The sequence below is a fragment of the Protomyctophum bolini genome, assembly GCF_963924005.1.
Source record: "Protomyctophum bolini genome assembly, chromosome: 22".
Taxonomy (NCBI): Eukaryota; Metazoa; Chordata; class Actinopteri; order Myctophiformes; family Myctophidae; genus Protomyctophum; species Protomyctophum bolini.
The window spans coordinates 12430622-12452552 of NC_137883.1; the positions used below are offsets into that span (position 1 = coordinate 12430622).

At 42.4% G+C, this 21931-nt stretch overlaps 2 protein-coding genes across 7 annotated transcripts in view; both read left to right on the forward strand.

The window, feature by feature from the left end:
- LOC308310117 (G-protein coupled receptor 182-like) overlaps nucleotides 1-2630 on the forward strand; it is a 2922-nt gene extending 292 nt beyond the window's left edge. Inside the window, exon 2 of the mRNA XM_080756235.1 lies at nucleotides 268-2630. Within this exon, the coding sequence (XP_080612361.1) occupies nucleotides 271-1377 (1107 nt within the window). The 5' untranslated portion in view covers nucleotides 268-270 and the 3' untranslated portion in view covers nucleotides 1378-2630. The remainder of the gene's footprint in view (nucleotides 1-267) is intronic.
- Nucleotides 2631-4638: 2008 nt separating this feature from the next.
- Nucleotides 4639-21931, forward strand: part of sema4d (sema domain, immunoglobulin domain (Ig), transmembrane domain (TM) and short cytoplasmic domain, (semaphorin) 4D) — a 55130-nt gene continuing 37837 nt past the window's right edge. For 5 of the 6 annotated variants that reach the window (XR_013963460.1, XR_013963461.1, XM_080756217.1 and 2 more), the window contains exons 1-2: nucleotides 4639-4793; nucleotides 18150-18270. Coding sequence is in view for 3 of the 6 variants with exons in the window: in XM_080756217.1 (XP_080612343.1) it covers nucleotides 18233-18270 (38 nt within the window). In the remaining 3 variants the exon portion in view is untranslated. The remainder of the gene's footprint in view (nucleotides 4794-18149; nucleotides 18271-21931) is intronic. The other variant, XM_080756215.1, reaches the window with a different exon arrangement.

Consider the following 21931-nt stretch of genomic DNA (forward strand, 5'->3'; position numbering starts at 1 on the left):
AACAATCTGCAAAAAAGGGTTCTAAAATGCATTTTCTAACCGCACTATTATAATAAGCCACTATCCTGGAAACGCCATATTTTCACAGCCTAGCATGTCTAGTCTAACTAGAGTCTATAGGTAGGTAGACATGCTGGGCTATAAAAAGTCTAGGTCCTAGAGACCCTGCTTTTGTGCTGTAGTCTTCTTATGTAATGTTTGAAAACATAATCAAACACTTTGAGCCAGAGTTTGAAACAATAATGTCCTCTCTGCTTTTAACCCCAGACCATGTCTCTTGAAGACAACAGCAACCACTCCTTCCACAACAACACACCGTGGTGGATCAATGAGTGCACCCTCCACCTCAACAGGGACGGCCGGCGCATTGCACTCTTCCTCCTCTACCTGTTCTTCTTCACGGTGGGCCTGTTGGAGAACGTTGTGGTCGTCTGGGTCAACTGGCGCCGGCGCCACTCGGCCAACGGGGTCCTCTTCTGCATCATCAACATGAGCCTATCGGACCTCATGATAATCATGATCTTGCCCTTCTCCATGATGGAGGTGACCATGGAGCATGTGTGGCTGTGGGGCCGCTTCCTCTGCAAGGCAACCGCCTTCATCTACGGGGTCAACTTCTACAGCAGCACCTTCTTCCTGGCCTTCATGACCCTGGAGCGTTACTTATCCCTGACCAGGCCTTCATCTGCCACCTGCTTCCCTGTGGTGGGCCGGCGCCGCTGGTTGCTCTGCGGAGGCCTGTGGCTGCTATCCTTCGCCCTGGCACTGTTGGAGAACGTTCATGTGGACCTCGTGGAATGGGATGAACCGGGCTGCTACATGATGCCTGAGAACAATACCATGGAGTGGTTTATTTTTATTGATTTATTCAATCTTTCTGTCCAGTTCCTGGGCCCTGCGGCCGTCATCATCACCTTCAACATCCTCATAGCTCGCGCGGTTCGCACGGCTCCGGATGTGCAGGGCCGACGAGATGTGTGGCTGGTGCATGTTTACTCATTGGTGTTTGTGGTGTGCTGGATGCCATATCACCTAGTGAATGTCCTGCTACTCATAGAATTCTTAATCCCCATCTCATACGGCCCCTTTTATTTTTTTAGCTGTAATACAGTAATGGTGCTCCAAAACTCACACACCGTGATGCTGTGCCTGACGCTCTTCCACTGCATCGCCAACCCCATTCTCTACAACTTCCTCAGCAAGAGTTTCCGTAACAACCTGATCAATACTGTGCGGAACTACCTACCTATAGAGGCGGCAGATGTTCAGATGGGACCAGGGTCCCAGCCTAACACGGCTGACACAGGGGGTAAAGTTGCCGGGAAGCAGCAGATGATAAGCGACATGAGTACCAGTCACTCGGATGTTGAATCATAAGAAATCTAGTGATTTTATCTAGTAACAAATATGCAAAAACACAGTTTCCAAGACATTCCCGGCCTAAATGATGAAAACCAGTGGAAGTGAAAGTAAAATTCTGTGGTAATTTGAAGCCATGTGTTGTCTTTGATGCCTAGGAAAGTCTGATTATACACTTTATTATCAGACTTTGGTCTTATTTCTTTTTTTCTTTCTTCTTTCTTTTTGTCTTCTTTCAAAGATGCATTGTGCTGTTTCTTATGTACGAATGATGGCCTCATCAAAACCTTCCAATTATAATACACTTCATGTTTTTCTTTTCATTTAACACAGAGTTCAAACAGTTCAAACAGTAACAGCCAGGATCTTATAGCGGAAATTAATTGTAATAACAAAGAATATATGTACACAGATCTGCTGTTGGACCAGTGCAAGATAAGACCTTTTTAGTATTTATCCATTTGCAAATGTGGAAATGTTGGATTATAATTGCTGTTTTTGACTACATAATCACTAAACCGATTAAAATTAACGTACAGGGCTCTTTCAGCTGCTGCAAAATAACCTCAATGTTATCTATTTTAACTAGGAAATGTAAGTAACAATTTGCTGTAGTTGCAGTACACTATCTCCATTGTTGCTTTGGGAGGAAGTCCAAGCTGATCCTGTGACTTCCATTTCAGCCTGCCAGGGGTGAGTTTCTTTCCACCTCCAACAATGTGGACTTGGTGATAAGAAGAGGGAGAAAGGGGACAAGACAAGAGTTTGGCTGTGTGTCTAAACCAATACAATGTCCAGTCCAATACAATACTTCAAATTCATAACTGAAATTCTGATGATGAATGGAATTTTGCTGGTGGTTGACAAGGTGTGAACTATCCTCAGCCAAAGATATACAGTAAGGGGGGGGGGTTGACACTATGGTCCCGGATGCGCACTCGGGACCACTTGGCACATGTTGTGGTAGTGTGAATGCTGCGTATACCGTTCCCGGGAGCGGATCACCCAACCATTCCCAGGACCGCATCAGGAACCGATTGAGGTGTACTCGGATACAGATCCATGCAATGTGAAAGCATTGTAAATTTGATGCTTCTATCTTTCAGCTGCTGTACAACACATGCTTGCCTGTATCATGCAATAAAATAACCTCAATGTTATCCAATGTTACAAACATGCCTATAACAAATCGATGCAGTGTCCAGTCCAGTACTATTTTTGACATGTGAAGTCTGGCTATGCTGTTTGTCTTATAACATGAAAATAAAGAATAAATCACAATCTCACAATCTGAAGCATCAATATTTCAAGACATTTACTGGTTAACTGCACCAATATCTCAATTAAAAGCATTGGATGCTACTTGGCCTGCACCTTACTGCAGCAGAAGTATGTATATTTTTGTCCCAGACATTAAATGCTAAAGCTAAACCCTTATGAGACCACAATAAAGGCAACAATGTGTCACAGCACATGCAAATTATGCCTCATTTCCACTAGATGGCACTGGTTAGCCATAAGCAGCAGACCATTCCATTTTGTAAGTCTAATTTTCCTGTTATTTGAAAATCCGAATTAGAGCATTTTAATGCATTTAATTTTAAATAAAACTTAAATAAGTTCAACATTTCTCAGACCGAGCTGAAAGAGAGATGAAGCAGGACACTAGTAGTAGTCACACTATGACATTATGTTGCAGATTAAACTTTTTCAGATTTGTTTGACAGCACTAGCATCAGTGTTCAGATAGTTAACCACTTAATTCCCCAATATAGAAAACTTGACCTTGGCTGAGTGGCTCATGTACTTGGATAGTTGGATTGTTCTTTTCGCCTCTTACACCAAATCTCTTTGCATAAAATAGCTCATACACAAACTCACAACATGTGACGTACGTGATCCATCTAATGTGTTGCAAAGTTGTAGATCGGCTATTTTTGGTGAATATTCCAGGTTCAATTGTTCAAGTGTTAAATGAAAAAAAGTTCCTATCACACAAAGATTGTATTGGCACCTTCCCGATAGTAGGCCTACTTCTGAGGAGTGAGGACCCACTAGGCTAGGGGAACTGGATCCCCTGTTGAAGACCCAACATGGTCTAAAACGTAATGATGCCAGGATTCCTTTTTGTTAATGGAGGATTTTCATTCATTATCATCTTTGTATGTTGTATTTTGTAGTTTTTTTGCCTTACATTTGCAGCATGGTGGAAAGCCCATAAGCCAAATATCCTTGATACAATAAGAAAATAAATTTGACAATAAAGATGACCTTGCCTTTGACCTTGACAACATTATCATTTAGTATTTATATTTCATGGTCACTTTCTTTCTTTTACCAACACATGTCAAATCGAAGATAAACCCAGCAGCTTTTTGTATTAAACCCACTTAAATGCAGAGTTTATAGGCTAAGCTCCTTCACTGACTAGGAAAATACCAAATATAATGTAGCATATTCTAAGGTTTTGATATATTACAGAAGTGGGGCCTATATACTTCAGAAATAAATTAAATGTATGCTACTCCTATTTTTGCAACGCCAATATAAGATGCCATTCAATAATAATTGACAATTCAGAGGAAAAACACCTGGCTGCCGTGCAGAGCAACGCCAGAGAGGCAAACCGCAACACACTTGTAGCATCTCTGTGAATCAAAGATCGTATTGTATTCAGACCCATGCAGCCCCTCCATGCAGCCCCTCCGCCCCGCACACAAGGGTCTGTCTGTCTTTCCTTCCAAGTGTTTTTGTGTATTGGGAAAAGTTGCATAGCCTTTGCTTAATGGCAATCACCTTTTGAACTCACACTCGCAATCCACAGAGAAAAGAGAATCCCGCTCGCTCAGCATAAAAAAAGCTAAACAAAACACTGTAGCCTAATTATAATCAATTTACAAAACAAACTAGTAGGATGGATGCCACGAATATTACAGAATTATTTCATTGCATTATTCTCTTGTCTCATGACTCATTTTTAAACAAGACATTCAATAAGCAAACTGAAGTGCAACAAGCAGGATCAGTAAAGCAACTTACAGTATTTTTGTAGCTGCAACATTCGTAACTCTGATTGAGATTGTACAAATGTAACCAAAATGGACCCCATTTGGCATTTGCACAATCTCGGACTAGTTTAGTTGTCTCTGGGAGTGGGAAGGGAACTTGATCTGCTCGCTACCTTGGTTACTTGCAATGCACACACGCCCACCCTGCGGCCACCCCCTCCTGATCTTTGTGCAAAGTGTTCGGTGATTCACACACACAGCCCGGCCGGCCCCAGAGGTTTGAATCCCCCCGTCCACAGCCGCCATGCTGCGCTGAGCCGACTCAGCCGAGCGACAAACCAAACTTGTCACGCTCCTCCTTGCTTGCAGTGCACAGAACTTAAACTCATCTCTTTACGGCGACACAAAGAGGATATCTCTCACCGGGTGAGTGCGATTGTTCGTGTGTTTCTTCGGTGTGTGTGTGAATGAATGCACCGTTTAATAGCCGGGCCGTCTGTAGTTAAAAGCAAACTCTGAACTGTTTCATTTATTCAAGTTGGTCCTTTTGGTTTACTCCTGGTTTACTCCTGGTTGCTCCGCCGGTGGGACAGGACAGGCGTGCTCTCGCACAGTGCGACTGGTTTGCAGACTTCGATCTCAGTTGCTGTTGCACTTGTTGTTGCTCTGTACTTTAGAGTCTATGGTCTAGACTAGAGAAACATCAAACAGGTATCATAGCTACAGTTTAAAATAGTCGAGACGATAATGCGTTTTAACATTACGGTCTACTTATGAGACCCAGAGAGATAATAATTTTATAATTGACTGGGGTTTGCTAAAACTTTGCTCGTGGTGGCGGTATGTTGCGCTCACTCTCAAACTAAAAGTTTTACTGCAGTTGCTGTCAGTCATTCCGTGTCCTTGAAGCTTGTTGTTGGAATCATTCCTGAACAGTTTGTCTCACGACCACGATCGCACGGCTGTCTAAATACCAGACTGGCACTCAGAGGTCATTGAGGGGCTTCTACCCTTGGCACGCATAAATAAAGGGCGCTCTTTCATTGCAACAACAAAAGACCTTTATTGAAATGAGTGAAGAGCCTATCCACCTAACCACAGTTTATATGGGGGGTTGTTTGGAGAACGGGAGCTGCAGGCAGGCAGCAAGAGCACCTGTATGGCTGGCTGTCTACCTTTTTGGTCTCATAAGTCCACCCTCGCTTCTCCCAGTGCCAACTGCCAAGGCATTTGGAAAATGTAGCCTACTAGTAAATCAGAGAGCATGGGGGCTGGTCAATATGATATGAGACTACATATTGGGATTTTGGATATGGCATAAGTGTTGTCTTTTCCTGTTTTTAATCACGCCCTATTTTATAGGTACTGATGGAAATCATATTAAAAACTAAATAGCCGACTTACAAGCTCACAATGTGTTGTGAGCTTGTAGATCTGCTTTTAAACATACGATTATCATCGTCACAATATTGATATTGAGTTTAACATTAATTTTAAAAATATTGTGACAACTGATTTTGCCCAGATCACCCTACCATGATATTTGAGATGTGGGCAATAATGTGTTTCTTAGGTCAGGGTTTTACGAATAAACCTTCATCTGTGTGTGTGCATGTCTAGTGTGTGTAAATCAACCTGAAGCTGTAGTGTAAGATTAGCCGCAATTTGCAACTCTAGATTTTTTTTACAATTGGCTGAATCTAGAGTTGCAATAACCTCCATCGACTTCCTATGCATTGTTTTGGTTTTGCATTGGTTTGTGACCTCCTGGTCTTAAATTACGTTAAACTCACCAACACTGCAGCTGTAGTCCAAGCTTGAATTATCCTCTTTCGATCTGGTGTCGCTTGTTTATCATAAAAGTCCCCCGTAAAGATGTTATGAGCTACTTTCTGTCCAAAATATTCCAAGAGTGACAATATCGAGCCGCCATTTTGATTTTTGCAACGTGCCATAAAACAAGATGTGAGGGGGAGCGCTTGTTTAATAGAATCTTACCTGCGCAGGTAAGACACCCAAAGAAGAGGCCGACGCCCTAGGGAGGGAGGGACGCTATTAAACAAGCACTCCCCCTCACATCTTGTTTTATGGCACGTTGCAAAAATCAAAATGGCAGCTCGATATTGTCACTCTTGGAATATTTTGGACAGAAAGTAGCTCATAACATCTTTACGGGGGACTTTTATGATAAACAAGCGACACCAGATCGAAAGAGGATAATTCAAGCTTGGACTACAGCTGCAATGTTGGTGAGTTTAACGTAATTTAAGACCAGGAGGTCACAAACCAATGCAAAACCAAAACAATGCATAGGAAGTCGATGGAGGTTATTGCAACTCTAGATTTCAACCAATTGTAAAAAAAATCTAGAGTTGCAAATTGCGGCTAGTGTAAGATCTGAATTGGGAGGAATTAGAAGTTCTTCACCTCATTCCAACTTGCCCTCTGTCCCAAAGAGGGCAGTTAATGGCTCTCAGCCACCGTAGCTAGGCTAAGTTCTCTATTCATTCTGCTTTCTTTCTGCCTAGCTTTCTTTTCCCTCTCAAGTTCACCTCCCTCTCAAATTAGGGACACTATTTTGAGAAGCTAAGGGTTGTGTTGAATCATCGGTGGTGGAGATATTGTCTGACAAGTCTTATTTTGCTGTTTTGCTGTAGGTTAGACATCGGATGATGACTGTGATGCATTTAAAAACGCACTTGTTGTCGTCATGCCATTATTTAAGCTGATCATGGGCATGCATCGATGAATGACTCATGCGACTTTACTGAGGTTTTTATTTCAGTATTGTAATTTGATTATTTTTTATTTTATGTTCTTTGTCGCGACTCGCAAGGCATCGAGCTTGTCGGTTTTCAGCCCAAAATACTGTTGTCTTAAAGGGACATTTAACCGCTGGAGGAAACTGCAGTCACTCAATATTAATAGTATTTGTAATAGATAACAGTAGCACAATTTGAAATTTGCGCCCTATGGCCAGAAAAAGAATGTCTGTGTGTTTGACTGGATTGCTGAATTCCTACAATGCCCATAATGCTTTAGTGCACTTCCCCTCCTTGAATGGAGAGTGTGACTTTGTAGTCCAGGAAGGAAGTGACTTCAAGTGAGACAGGTTTGGCGTCAATTACATTTTCTAAAAAAACACATTATACACACACACACACACACACACACACACACACACAAACTCCAGGAAAGTGTTTCTTGTGTCCTAAACATTATTTAAATAAGCTCTGGTTGCAAAAGGGGTGAAGTGGCCCTTTAAGGGAAGCGAAGGCGGTGTTCAGGTTCTTATATTTTATCTGCTCTACCAACACACCTGTCCCTGAGCTGTTTGGGTACTGGGTGTACAAAAGAATTTGGTTTACCGTCCAAAAAAAAAGAAGAACAGGTGTACAGGGATAAAAGGAGGATGCCACGTACAGACCCATAGGGGACCCCGGTCAACAAAGTATATATTAAGTGGTTAATGTCTAAAAGCTTATTGTTTTATCATGTAAAGCATATTGAATTGCCTTCTTATTGAAATGTGCTATACAATTTTACTTGCCATGCCTTACATTCATGTTAAATGAATGCATTCCAGCTCCACTACAGATTTAGTTTCCTTATTAAGCAGTGTGGGAGAGTTGGAGACTTGTGAGATATTCAATGTTTCACTTAACTGGAGCTACTTTGTTGTCTAAATCTATTTTCCATTTTCATTAGTGACATTTAAATCCTCCCACTCTTCTACTTCCCTCAACGTGTCACCAAATGCAGGCTATATTTGACTGGCCATCCCTTAGGGCCTCAATAAGTAATTATTCTGCCTCATCAAGTTCGACTGCACAGGTCCTTGGCTGGGTCACATGAGGCATGGGGCAGCTACCAGGACCTTGTCGATATGATGGCTGCCTGGCACTGCAGGACAGCATGCATGCCAGAATCATGTCAGCCAGAGCCCCGGGGGCCTGGATAGCTGGCTAGAACAGGATATTGCTGTGTGATCATTCACCAGCTGGAGACAAATCATTAAACCACTGGATGCGTGCTGTTGAGTTGTAGCAGTCTCTTTGACTTAAGGCTGAATGCTTTTGGTCTTATCACTGAAAACTCAATCCGGAGACATTTTTTCAATTCCTCTTTCTTTTGTTCATGCTGTTTGTGTAAACAACATTTATCTTGATAGATAGTGAAGCTGTGAACAGATGAGCCCTGATTGCGAAGCACTGATTGCATCAAAATGTAATTCTATACACACTTTGTAACATTGTTACAAACACTGGTCTGTGTTTTTGAGCGGTGCCTAACCGCTCCATTACGCAGATGTGTGTATGTCTGACTCTGTGTCTGTATGTCTGAGCACGGACAGCTGCAACACCTCGCCAATACGGCTGGATGGCACTGTTGAGCAGCGTCAAAGACACGCACGCATACACACACGCGCCAGGGAGGAGGGCTAGTAGCGTAGCCGTAGTACATATAGTTGCACCGCTCAGTTCACACAGGTGTGATTTTGTATTGATTTAGCGACTATTAGTCCTTTTTGTGGCTTTCTTTTTTGTCGGGGGAAACGGAATTGAATAGAATGGCACCTTCTATTTTAAGAATGCTAAGCAATACATTAGTTTTAGGCGCCTATAATTAGTTTGCTTCTGTGTTTAATTTGTATTAGTGTCAAAACTATCCTGTGTTAATTGCTGTTCATGTCATTCATTGGAAGCACAGGATTCACATTTAGATTGAATTACTTGGAACACTCCAACCGTACATAGGCACATTAACGCTAGTCGTGCATAGGCACGCAAACCAGAGCTAGACTTTATTCTTCTTGACCGATAATCAATTTAAAATGCGTAGGGAATGGGGTAATTCAGTCAGGAACGGCTTGGTTGAAAAGGAGCTTTGTTTTGAACATGAACTTTGTGTGCAGAAGTGGCACATGTCAGAAGGATTATTTACTTGGCATGCCTTGTTTAGGTCTTGGAGTCTAAGATCTCCCCATGGAATAAAAAAAGCAATGTTGACATTGGTTCAAGGTGTGTGTGTGTGTGTGTGTGTGTGTGTGTGTGTGTGTGTGTGATATCGATATGAATCGATTTGAACATTAATGATGCGACGACATTGATGCACGTTTGTCTGGAACTCTGGATCGGTCAAAATTGCGCCTGACTCGGATGTTGGTTCGATCCCAAAGTTATGAATCAGTCGATTCAACTAACTGCGGGAAAAACACAGATGTACAAGCAAGCCCAAAGCACTGTGCATTGCGATGGGTAGAGAACTTGTAGATCTGCTACTTCCAGCGCAGGACGGGCTCGTGCTTATGACACTCTTAATTATGTGTCAGCAGCGACAACACGAGCATAAGCCACCCGTCAGACGGGATGCACACGCAGATCCGACACAACATTATTGCATAATTGCACACATCTGTTTTTTTAATCCACCCGTCCATCCGATAGCCTTTTAAATCTTATTTCCCATCCACGGGGACAAGCAAAGTGATATCAGCAGCTTCCACCTGATTTGGGTGGTGGTGTTGTTGTCTGACGAGGGTAGCTACTAGCTAGTATAGGAGCTAAAACTATATTTTTTATATTGATATCCAGATTCTGTCCATAATGTGATTAATTGGTTTCAAGGGATAATGACGTCTAGTTTTTCCTGTGCTTACAGGTAATTTAATAAAGAAGACTAATGGATTTGAGGCGATTCGTTACCACGATGGTTTCCTCACAGACTGCACTGCATGACTCTTATTAACCACATGAACCTATTAACCTAGCATCCCTATTCTGGGGTCAAACATACCAGCTGACAACATAGTCTCCCTAGTGTCGGTAACGGCCTTAAACTGAACACTCAGTAATGTACTAGCTGTAACAGTAGTTCTGACTCTGACTATAAAGTACTGTATATGAAGTATAACCATATAGTCTGTGGGTGTGTTTGGAGCTTCTTTGAATGTGAGATATCAGGCGACGCAACGTGATGTAGTCAGTTATTAGTCACAGGTAAGGTAAGTGATAATGATGTGAGCGTCCATGCTGATGCTAATGTTCGGTAAACATTTTGCATGTGACGTGAGTGATATGTATGTAAATATGTATGTAAATCCGGATTGATTTGAATTGGCTTCCTGTCGGTGTTTCTAATGGTTAATCTAAAAGTGATCCCAACAATATCGTTCATACCACTGTCGAACGATTTAGTAGCTGCCCCATGCAACATATTTAATAGTTGTGTGGACCGGCCTTTTGTCCAAACAAGTCGGCCTTTATCCTACAAGTTGCCCCTGTGAGGGTATTTGGCGTCATCGGTCAACTTGCCTGGTATAAAAAAAGTGCAATAAATCTGCAAATGGCTTTTAGAGTGTTTGAACAGTAGCACTGTACCTCCTGCTGTGGAAAACACACTGTAAACAATGTTCTATAGACCAGACACCACACGGCACAATATGGTTCACTCCTTCTCGTTCCATCTGTTGATTTATTCTCTGGATTCTTGATCTAGAGATTCTAGAAGCTCATGGTGCATTGCAATGTGATGTGTTATGAGCTTGTAGCTATTGCCACTATTTGTAAAACGTAGTGAATATATTATGTACGTAGCACAAACGGGATGAACCGAGGCAAATATTTAAATTCAAGTCTGAACACACCTTTACAGTTGACTAGAAAGACTATAGTATAGTGTGTATTCAGTGTAATGTGACTCATAGTGTCAGTGGCCAGTCTGGAACGCTATAACATTTTGAAGTGTTTTATGCCGACCTACAGGCCATTTTGTTCTTGTCATATATAGATCAATGGATCTGACAACCACCTTGATACACAATGTCCTGCCACGCCCTAGCCCCCCCTCCCCCACCCCCTTAGGCAACAACAAGGAGTAATAACATCTGGCTTCAAGCAAAGGCAGATGTAGATAGCTAGTGGTGCATGTGTATGTGCTGTCTGCCCAAATTAATTTCAGCATTCTTGAGATGTCATTGCAATGTTTGTTTGGTCATATTATGACAAATGAGTTGTTCGATATTATAGAGGATAACATATTCTTGGCAATAAGATACCTATTTAAGCCTTCTTTCTTTTTTTGCAATGAAGGCTGTGTTCCTAACGTCATGTCAACATAGAATAGAAATACTGAACTGACTTTCAAGGGTGATGCTGGATTTTATTTCTGTGCTGCAGATGATACCATTTATTCTGAATAGATATATAGGCCTTATATTGCTTTATTGGTCAAAGTAATTGAACTATTATCACTCCATGACACATTGAAAAAAATACACTGCTTGAATGGTTTCAGGGGCTACATTTAAAAATAAAAAGGAGCACATTGGCAATCTGAACTGCAGCCTGCAGATGAGCGAGTGAAATGTTTTGACAGATGTTAGGTGAAAGCCACATCAACCAGACACGCTCAAGAAGATGGTTTTCCTAAAAAAAAGAAGAGAAATGGCTGTCCTTTTGTACAAATATACTGGAATAAATGCTGAAACCACCCCTTGGTGGGTTTTCAGCAGTGGTGGAAAGTAACTAAGTTAAGTACTGTACTTAAGTACAATTTTGAGGTATTTATACTTTACTTAGTATTTCCAATTTCCAGTACTTTTACTTTTACTCCACTACATTTATTCGAAAACTTTAGTTATTTTGTAGATTTTGATTATTATGACAAAACGTACAGTAACCACTTGCCATTTGCAAATAGCCAATCTACAAGCCCACAATGCGTCGGGATTTGACGCATTGTGGTGATGTGGCTATTTTCAAAAGATATTTATACCTTTTTGAAAACTTGAAATGGCACATTCTGCCTGAGTACTTTTACTTTTAGGAATTTAAGTACATTTTGATGCCAAATTGCCAATGCTTTTGTACTTTTACTTAAGTACATTTTGAATTCCGGACTTTTACTTGTAACGGGAGTTGTTCTACATTGCAGTACCACTGGTTTTCAGGATTACTTTCAGAGGGCTGCAATATAACTCCAGATAGATCTCCTCATGAAAACGTAAAGAGAGAATCGTTGAAAAGACGTGTATAAATGAAACCGAATGGAGCCGTGGTTCCATTTGTACACTCTCAGAGTTAAACTGACTTTTGATTTTACAATATAAATTGGGGGTCCCAGAGATGGAAATCCCATTTAAATTGATGGTTTGTCCGTAGCCTAACGCATGTCAAACTGGGGGTCCTTGAAATGAAAATGGTTGAAAATCCCTGCTAGAGCCAGAACCATAAAAATCTTCTCTTACGGGGGGTCCTTGGCATATCTTTTCAAATGGTGGTCCACGGGCAAAAAAGTGTTCATTCTGGGGTCTATGACATGACAAAGTTTGGGGACCACTGGCCGTAGAAAGTGAACTGAAGCGCTGCTGCAGTGCTATTGACAGCATGCTTGATGTGTTGAAGAGCTTCCCAGCAGCATGGCTGTGAGCAGGGAGCTGGAAGGGTATTGTGTGTGTGTGTGTGTGTGTGTGGGGGGGGGGGGGTGGCTAGTCCACATACAGTACATTCTGTTGCCACGGTGCCCACAGCTGACTGGAGGAAAAAAAAGTTCTTATGTGGATCGCTCTGTTTTTATTATTAAGTTCGTTGTTGGAGGCCGTCGTCCAGAGATGGGTTTCCCGGCTTGGCGAAGAGGTTAAAAGGAATTCTAGCTGTGAAGATATAACACGATGATCTTCAGGGGGAATCTTTATTGTACGGAGTTGAAATGATTAACCACATGAACCCTGGCAGCCCCAGTTTTGGCATGGATGTATAGGCAACGTTCTGTTAAAAAAAAACATCTTAAAAAATAACCAGTAGTATAACAGTAGTATAACAAGTATAACATCGCTAATTAGTTGGTAATGTTTCAGGTTCAGTGTTTTTGTTTCTCCTTATGGTGAGAACTCACTCATATCACAGCATCTATGAGGGCATTGCCTAAAAACAAACAAACAAAACCCTGTTCAGAAACGTGTGGACGCTATAGTGCATGTACTGCTTGAATCATAATGTTATGCACAGCAGAAGCTACGTCAGCATCACCTAGGGCTGTAAACGGAGCAAAGGGGTCAGCCGCTCGATCTCCAGTCTGTATCGCCTATTAAATCCCCCAATACAAAAGGCACACACACACACACACACACACACACACACAACCTCAACCATCCCCCCTCGAAACCCCCCCCCCCCCCCCATTCCTCAATTCCCCTCCCCCTCCCCAGGAACTGTGTGCATTGACGCTGTCCAGAGGCGCAGTCTGATGGCTACCATCCTCCTCTGGTCTGGTGACCGGCGACCGCCGTAGCTTTACCGCTGTGACAAGGCAGATGGACTCGCCTTCTTGTCTCAGACGGTTTCACGAGGAGGAGGAGGAGGTGGAAGCATTCTGATGCTGCTGCCATGGGTTTTGGGGAAAAGTGGGCTCTGTGAATGATGCAAGTACTGCCATGTGATTTTCAGCCTTGTCTGCTGCTGTGTTTTTGTTTAGGGCAATTATTTGTTGAGGGGAGCGGGAGAGAAACGGTGAGAGACGGCAGCAGGAGGGATGATGTGAGAAAGGGGAAATGAGAGCGCAAATGAGGAGGGAAGGGGGGTGACAGTCGAGGCTTGGTGGATAATCGTAGACAATTTTTTTATATCAAGAGAAATGTTTGGGGATACATGACACACACGCACTCACTGGGCTGGGTTAAGGGTGCAGCATCTCCAATCCATACCTGGAAGGAATGCCTTTAAACTGACTGACAGAATGGTAAGATTGTTCACATCTTGAACAGCTTGGTGTGTGGATGCCTGGCAGGAGTATACAGAATCTTCCTTTGTTACGGCGCTGACAAAGGGATAACACTTTTGATTGTGTTTAGATTGTGCAGTGCAGAGTGGGCACAGTCTCATGCCTCAAGTGCATGCTATTTTTACTTAAATCCCTCACTTGAATAATTTAGTGTTCTGGTCGATGATGGTGGAATCTCGTCTCTCATGTGAGTAGTACAAGTCTGTGTTTCTGTTGATGACATACAGACATCGTGCAAAACGTTGACTGTTATCGCAAAATAATATTGTCTCTCAATTTCAAGATGTGGGCTACCAACTGAGTAATGTAGATGCTTAAAAGAAGAAAATATTCATAAAATATGATGTATAAATTGTTTCTAGTGGGATTCTGCTGGACAGATCCACAAGTTTCTCTCTTGAATTAGCTGTGCCTGGCAGCTTGTAAATCTAGCTTAAGAGGGGAAGTAACGTGTTTAACTACTCCGCTCTCCCAGTGTGAACATTTGTATTTCCCCTTTACAGTACAGTTTGCCTGTGGTTTATGCTCTCATTACCCAGACACTAAAAGAGGAGGAACGTGTATTTTTGTTTGTTTGTGAGCTCAGCTTGCCCTGTCAAAGGACTGATGCTGTCTAATACAAGGGAATATGCAGTAGTAGATGGTTCAAAGTTAGCTGACATGTCATTTTAAGTGCTATTGCTCAACTTCAAAGGTCCTGGTTTTCGTGGTTCCGAGCAGGTCCTGATCCTCAACAGTCTTCTGTCATTCATGTGGCATCTAACTACCACCTACAGAGATGCATCCATGGCTTTGGCTTGTGCCAACACCTTATTATTCACCCTTGGATCCAGTAGTCATTGTGTTTTTAAGTATTAAACCAAGCTCTTCAGTATCTGTACTGCGTGATTGATGTTTATTGTTTAGTGTATGTGGTGGTGGGGAATATGATTTTGATTGGAGAGACAAACGTTTTTTTAGCCCAGTCATGCTTTGCATTCTTTCCACAAGGAAAACACTAAAACACATGACATGCAAACTGCATGGTCTATCTTTCCATATATATAAACGGAAAAGAAAACCTTTACTGTTGCGTCTCTGACCGCATTATGTAAAACTCATGGAATCTTTTGCATATTTCAACCGGTTGTATAAGGAAATGGCATTTGGAAAGTTCTGCGGTAGCCTGCCCTTTTCATGCTAAAGACCTGAGATAAACTCTTTGGCAGAGAATTGGGATGTTTATTGTTGCTTAGTTTTGTAAGCCCCATAATACAGGAATTGCCTACGAAGGCTGCCTTAAGGCAATGATAATGATTTTAATAATGACATCGAACACGGCGCTCTTTATAAGAACAATGCACTTGAATGATACCGGAGGAAATGGGCCTGAATAAAATGTTGAACGTTCTTAGCCGTGCAAAGCTGTGCACAGACTGGCATAAGAGTGATAATGTGTTTGACAGAAGGCACAAGAGAGGGACACGGATGAGACTAGCGGATAAAAGACAAACCGGAAAGCAGGCGAACAGACACAACAGGATAGAGAGATAGCGGAGGTACCAAGTCTACATGGGGGGTTCAGTCTCTACCCAGACAGACTGCCTGTGGCTGCAAGTGACTGTCTGGGATGGGGGCCTGCTTGCCAGTTGCCACGCCCTCTCTGGAGACTTTAGGCATGATTTTGCCTATTATTTTCACTATTTTTGTACAACAAACAAAAATTTGAGGGTTAACCCATTAACCCCATCTGTGTCATTTTCGATTTTTGCGTTAGCTACTCAAAAATCGCAGATGTACTTTGAACATTTTTGAAAAATGTGAGATCTACTGATTTAGAAGGCATTTGTAGAATTGGCCTCAAGTCATAATGGATTGGTTAATGTATTTGTGTCGATGCGTTGATATAGGAAAAAAAATATATATACTGTATTATTGAAAAAAAGCAAAAAGCAGTCGGTTATTGGTTCCAAATAGAGGTTTCACTGTGTTTTTGGTTTATCGCCCAGCCCTGCTGTCTGGGATGAAGGCCTCTCAGGATGGGGGCCGGCCCGCCGCGCCCTCCCTGGAGAGTTTATGGTAACCGTATCATCTGACTTCCATAAAACCATTAAGGAGCCTTAACAAATTGGTTGTGGATTATGCGCTGCAACTGACAAGTTTGTGAATGACCACAGAGCCAGCCGGCCATATGGGAACCATTTCTGTACTCGATAGATGTTTGTGCGTGCGTTGTTGCCTGTCGGGGTTGAAATTAATCTAGTCTATATCTGATTATCTGATTGATCCTTTACGGGCAAGTCACAAGTCTGTGTTATGCCAATGTGCTGTGGACAGACAGAAGATTATAATCTGCAAGCAGAAAACTCTGCGCTTCATCAGCTTGCCTGGCATTTGCGCTGGTCCATCGTGCTGACAACATATCGCCTTTTCCGATCAGTGAGTTCAGGTTCTCTACCCCGCATTGGCCAGGCAATGGCAGTGGAATCGCGTGAAATCGGCTTGGGCTGTCGCAATTATGTAATCGCATGAACGCAATTATTTTAAATAATCACAATTCTTTTGTGTAATCGTCATTTCCATCTTTCCGTCTTCACAAAATAGTGTAAATAGCTTGTAGATCACAAGCTCAAACCGCGTCGCATCATGACGCGTTTTGAACTTTTAGATCGGCTATTTCAACTATGAATGTTTTCTTTAAGTATAAAGTTACAAAGTATAAAGTTATTTGTCATCTCTGTCCTGTGCAACTTTAGTAATGAAGCCTAAAAGCCACAATGTTAGTTCTGTTCATAATGTTCCATTATTCAACGACAATCGCAATTATCTGAGCTACAATGAGTCGTCGTTATTAATCATTAATGTGTCAAATCGAAAAAAGGGCTCTGTTAAGACCTCCATATTCATATTTTCAATGCCTGTGGGAGTGATTCGTGCAGTCAATGATGAGATAACGTGCTGTCAGTGACATTCAGACAGACAGACAGACATTCAGACATTCGCTGAATTATAGTATGATGATGTTGTAATTTACGTGTTGTGAGCTTGCTATTTCCACTATTAATGTTTATAGTACATCTCTATTCTGGGAGGGAATGTTGCCAAAAATAGCAGATCTATAAGCTTGCTATTTTTGGCAAGGAGATTTGGTGCAGAGTGAAAAAAAAACCCAGAAGTACAGTTGTAACTCGGATAAGTTTTACTAAGTGCAGACGGGGTGGGTGGGGGTGTGGGGGGTGGGGGTGTGTGTGTGTGTGTGTGTGTGTGTGTGTGTGTGAATTTATGCTCACTTGCTGGCTGGCTGCTTTTGTTACCGTAGCAACCGTATACCCAGAAACGGAAAGTGAAGAGACCAATCCTTGCTAGACTGACTGTGTGCGAGTGAGTGAGGCATGGCTGCAACGTTAGCCTCAGTCATAGGGATGGTTTGTTTCCAGAGGTCTTTGTGTTCAAGAAGCCCTGGCTTTGTCATTGTTGTGCCCCTGGTGAAGTAAAGAGTTCCAATGAGCTTGCTGTCTGTATAACACAGTTGAGGCCCTGGGGGGTCCTTTTAACTATGGCTTGGATTCCTTGTCTTTAACATCCAAATTTTGGTATTGGAAATGGCAAACCCATTGTGTATAACTGTATATATGGTAATAATAACGTATAAGATGAACCCTAGAATATCTATTCAGGGCATTCCATACAATAGGTAAAAACATTCAGCAGAAATAAGTGATGTGGTGACAATAGCATATATATATATAAAAGCTTGCAACGAATCATAACGATTAACGCGGTGTGGTGTGACATTGTAGAGGTGTTATTTTCTGAGAAGAGTTTTGGTGTGGGGGGGAAATAGAGGAGAGAGCCAATAAAAGCTAGACCCCTGCACTATCCTGGTCATTGAAGTAGATTAACCATATTTGAATTTGAGTTAAAATGTGTGTATTATCAAGAAGACTCAAATGGAGGCTTCTTAAACAGGAATATGAATGTTTATGTTGTTCTAACATACCTTTCCCTTCTCTCTTCCTACAGAACGGTGTTCCACAAGTTTCCCTTGAAACTTCAAACTCGGCTGTTTTTCCACCTCTTGTGAAGAAAACCGAAGAGCAGTTTTAATGAATCAATATTCGCTAGCTGAAGCCATGACGGACAAGTAAGTGTTTGTGACGCTTGGCGTTTGTTTTCACTGTATAGTGTGTTCTCTCTGGCTATAGGATAACGTCATCACTGTGTGTGTGTGTGTGTGTGTGTTGTCATGCATGCTGCTTCCACTCTGTGTGTGTCCGTCTTGGACTAGTACAGAAATGTGGGATAATAGGTGGTGGTGGGGGGGGGTTCTTATACTACAGAAAATAAGCGTCCTATGGTGGGGGGGGTTGGTTGTATAAAGACTGCGTCTGTCTTGTCCCTGAAGACGTATGCCATTTGCATCAGGCCTGATTTGCATTCCTTTGCTGGTATGTTCACTCATTGCTTCTGGTGCTCGTTGGACGTTGCTTTCCTTATGATGAAATCCAGTCATTTAAAGCGTATATATCTATTCTACGTCCGAGCATAGACAAGACATGGTAATGCCCCGCCTGCCTCTGATTGGCCTATACCGACACCATAGACCGACTGCCGGGCCTGGAGAATGTCTGCTTTTGGCCTGCCACTGTGGCTTTTTACCTGCCACGGAGGCGTGTGCGTGGGTGTAAAGTGAAGTTTCCAAGCAGACGTTGGTTAAAAAGCCAGACAATTCCGTATTTTCTGCCAGGTATTCCACCAATAACGACATTGTTCAGAAAAATGTATTTGAATGTATTTCTATTTCTGCAAAGCAGCTATAGCTAGATGGGCTTCGACTAATTTGGTTTACTAGTGGGGAAATGAGGACTTTTTTATATTTTACTAATTTGCAGAGGCTGTAAACGTACTACAATTGTCAATTGTGGGAGACTAGACTTCACGTTTTGTCTGTCTGTGTCTTTGTGTGTGTAAAGTGCTGTTTCCAGCCAGATATTTAAAACCCATTCTGGGCGGGAACCCCTTTTGGTGTTAGCATTATGTTATGATATAGCTATTGAAAAATAGCAGATCTACAAGCTCATAGCTATCATAGCTATGAGCTTGTAGGTCTGCTATTTTTGAAAAATCGAAGAACGACTGACATGGAAACATAGATTTTTCAGAAAACTTTCAGGATGTAGAAGACATTTTTAGAATCTGATCTCAGGTCAGAATGGGTTAACAAGTGTGACGCTTCACCTTTACATTCAGATTGCAGTGTGCCCTCGGTCATACTCATTCAGCCTCATATCTTACTCTGAACACACGCACGGGCGCACGCGAGTGCACGCACCACCGCTGCACCTGTTGTTGGAGAGTGAGACACATTAACCCTTGAAAGGCACGCAGTGCGGTTTTGGCCGCCGCTACAGTGGAGGATATTGAATAACGGCACAGGCTCAGCACGCCATCGTTTTATGTAACATTCACAGTAAGACCCACGGGGCGTCCTCCCTGTTAAACTCTGTTCAAACCAGGTTCGTGGAGGAGAGTAGTGTTACGTTTGCCCAGAAAGGATCTGGCAAATTATGAACTTTTATGACTTCAGCCTTGAGGAAGCATAACAAGTTTAAGGAGCCAAAAAGCTTAAGACTAATGACTCGGATGTAGGACAGAGGGTCTAATGAGAAAAATGTGGAGGGGGAACTTCCCTTTGAGAAGCAGCTGTGAGATGTCTTTTAGAGCAGTGGTTCCCAGACGTTTTATCTTGTGACCCAAAAGAGAAATTAGTTGTTTGCCTCGGACCCAGGCAGGAAGTTGTGATAATAGCAGATCTACAAGCTCAGAGAAGAGCCGTGTTTAGGTGGTCAGTTAGGTTAGTTTTCGAATGCCTCGTTTATGTTTCAGCCATAAAAGAGTATTAAGTGTGTCATGTTTGTCGCTCGACAAAAATAAACGTACCTTCAACATAAAGTGTTTTTCAGTTCAGAAAATTTGTCGAGCGACGGGTTGCGCGACACATTTGTTGCCGAAGCATAAATCAGGCTTTAGTAAATTATGCTGTTGACAAGCTGCCCCCGTCGGATCAAAGGTATCCCAGCAACGGAAGGGGTCGGTCGGGGGCACTTCATTGTCTGTCCCTTTTTGCTAGATAGATGCTGGTCAGTGTTGTGGACCGATTGTCGCTCAGCGAGAGAAGAATGACAAATGTTGTGCCAAAAGGAAGTGAGGGAAGTTTGGGAAGACATGGTCACCCCCCCCAACCAACCCCTCCCAGCTCACCCCACCCTAATAATGACCACAGACAAAAGACCCCGTCCCATGTGGAACTACTTAAGATTTATACAGGGAGGACAGGGCTCTCTTTAATTTCTTTTGGACACACAGCTCATTTTGATCAAACATTCTCGTGAGCAAACATTTGCCCTTTGGGGTTATCATCTTAGACATTGTTGAAGATGCGTGCATTCTGATTCATATTTGCAGATACACGTGGCCTCAGGGGGGGGGGGGTGGGTGTGTGTGCGTGTGCGCGCAACTAGACTGTTTGTTATGTATGTTTTGATAATAGCACACAATTAAAAAATGTATGTAAACCTAATTTTATCTGGCAGACATCCCGTACCGACACATGTACCGGTAGATGAAGCTTGTGTAGATGAGCTATAGTATTTTTGCTATTTGATATGCGATCAAGTGGTTACGTTGTACAAGGTGGCACCTGTGTCTATAAATGTCCAGTAGTTGTTTAAGATAATTATGTATGTCCAAATGCTGCCATTCAGTTGGTGGCTGAATTTAGCTGAGCTGCCAGGTGTGCATATAAAGTTTAAACATTGTGTGTGAGCTGTTAGAAATCACAGGGATTTACTATTTGTCGTATTGTAAGAACACTGTCCTATTGTTGTGGGATGCTCTCTGTTGTAGAAGGTTTCTAAAGCCAGCTTTGCCCTCTAATACTTATACGGACCAGAATTCTTTCTGTTGAAATTCAAGCCTGCATAATCCGTGTGTGTGTGTGTGTGTGTGTGTGTGTGTGTGTGTGGGGGGTGGGGGGGTGTGGGGGTGTGCGTGTGCATACACAACTTGTACACCATGCACCCCGCAATCATGAAGCGAATTAACATAATTTCACATAGTTCTGTCTTTCTTGCCTGCTCGCTCTCGCTCTCTCTCTCTCTCTCTCTCTCTCTCTCACTCTGTCTCTCTCTCGCTCTCTGTTGTGTGGTTTACTTTAGGGCACTAATGGTGAATGTAGGGCAGAAGGATTAAGGTGATTTTCCCTCCGAAATAACTGTCTTGAGAGAATGGAGAATGTCGTGATGCCATACAAAATACTCCTTTAAAAAGCTGGATAGATGTTCTCCTTTTCATAACAAAATAGGAGAAAACTCATATGCGCACATGCATGGACGTGCACAAACACACACACACACACACACACACACACACACACACACACACACACACACACACACACTCTCTTGACAGCAAACATCTGCTTGGATGCCGACGGTCAATGTCTAAATTAAAATGAAAGCATGTGTTTGGAAAGCTCTAACACACACTGTCACTGTGTGAACAATGAACCTTGTTTCAGTTTGACGAGCTGATGGAAGAAGTTCCATCAGCCCGTTCAGCCACTGCCAGGAAGTTTACCACATTCATTTGGCTTTATTTCCTTTATTTTTTACCTGTGTTTTTTACCTGATTTCTTTCTACTCCAATGTTTCGTACGCAAAGGCTAAACTAAATGTAATTTAGATGGCATATTATGTAGCACATAGTACTCTATAGTGTATATTCTACAGATATTCTACTGTTTG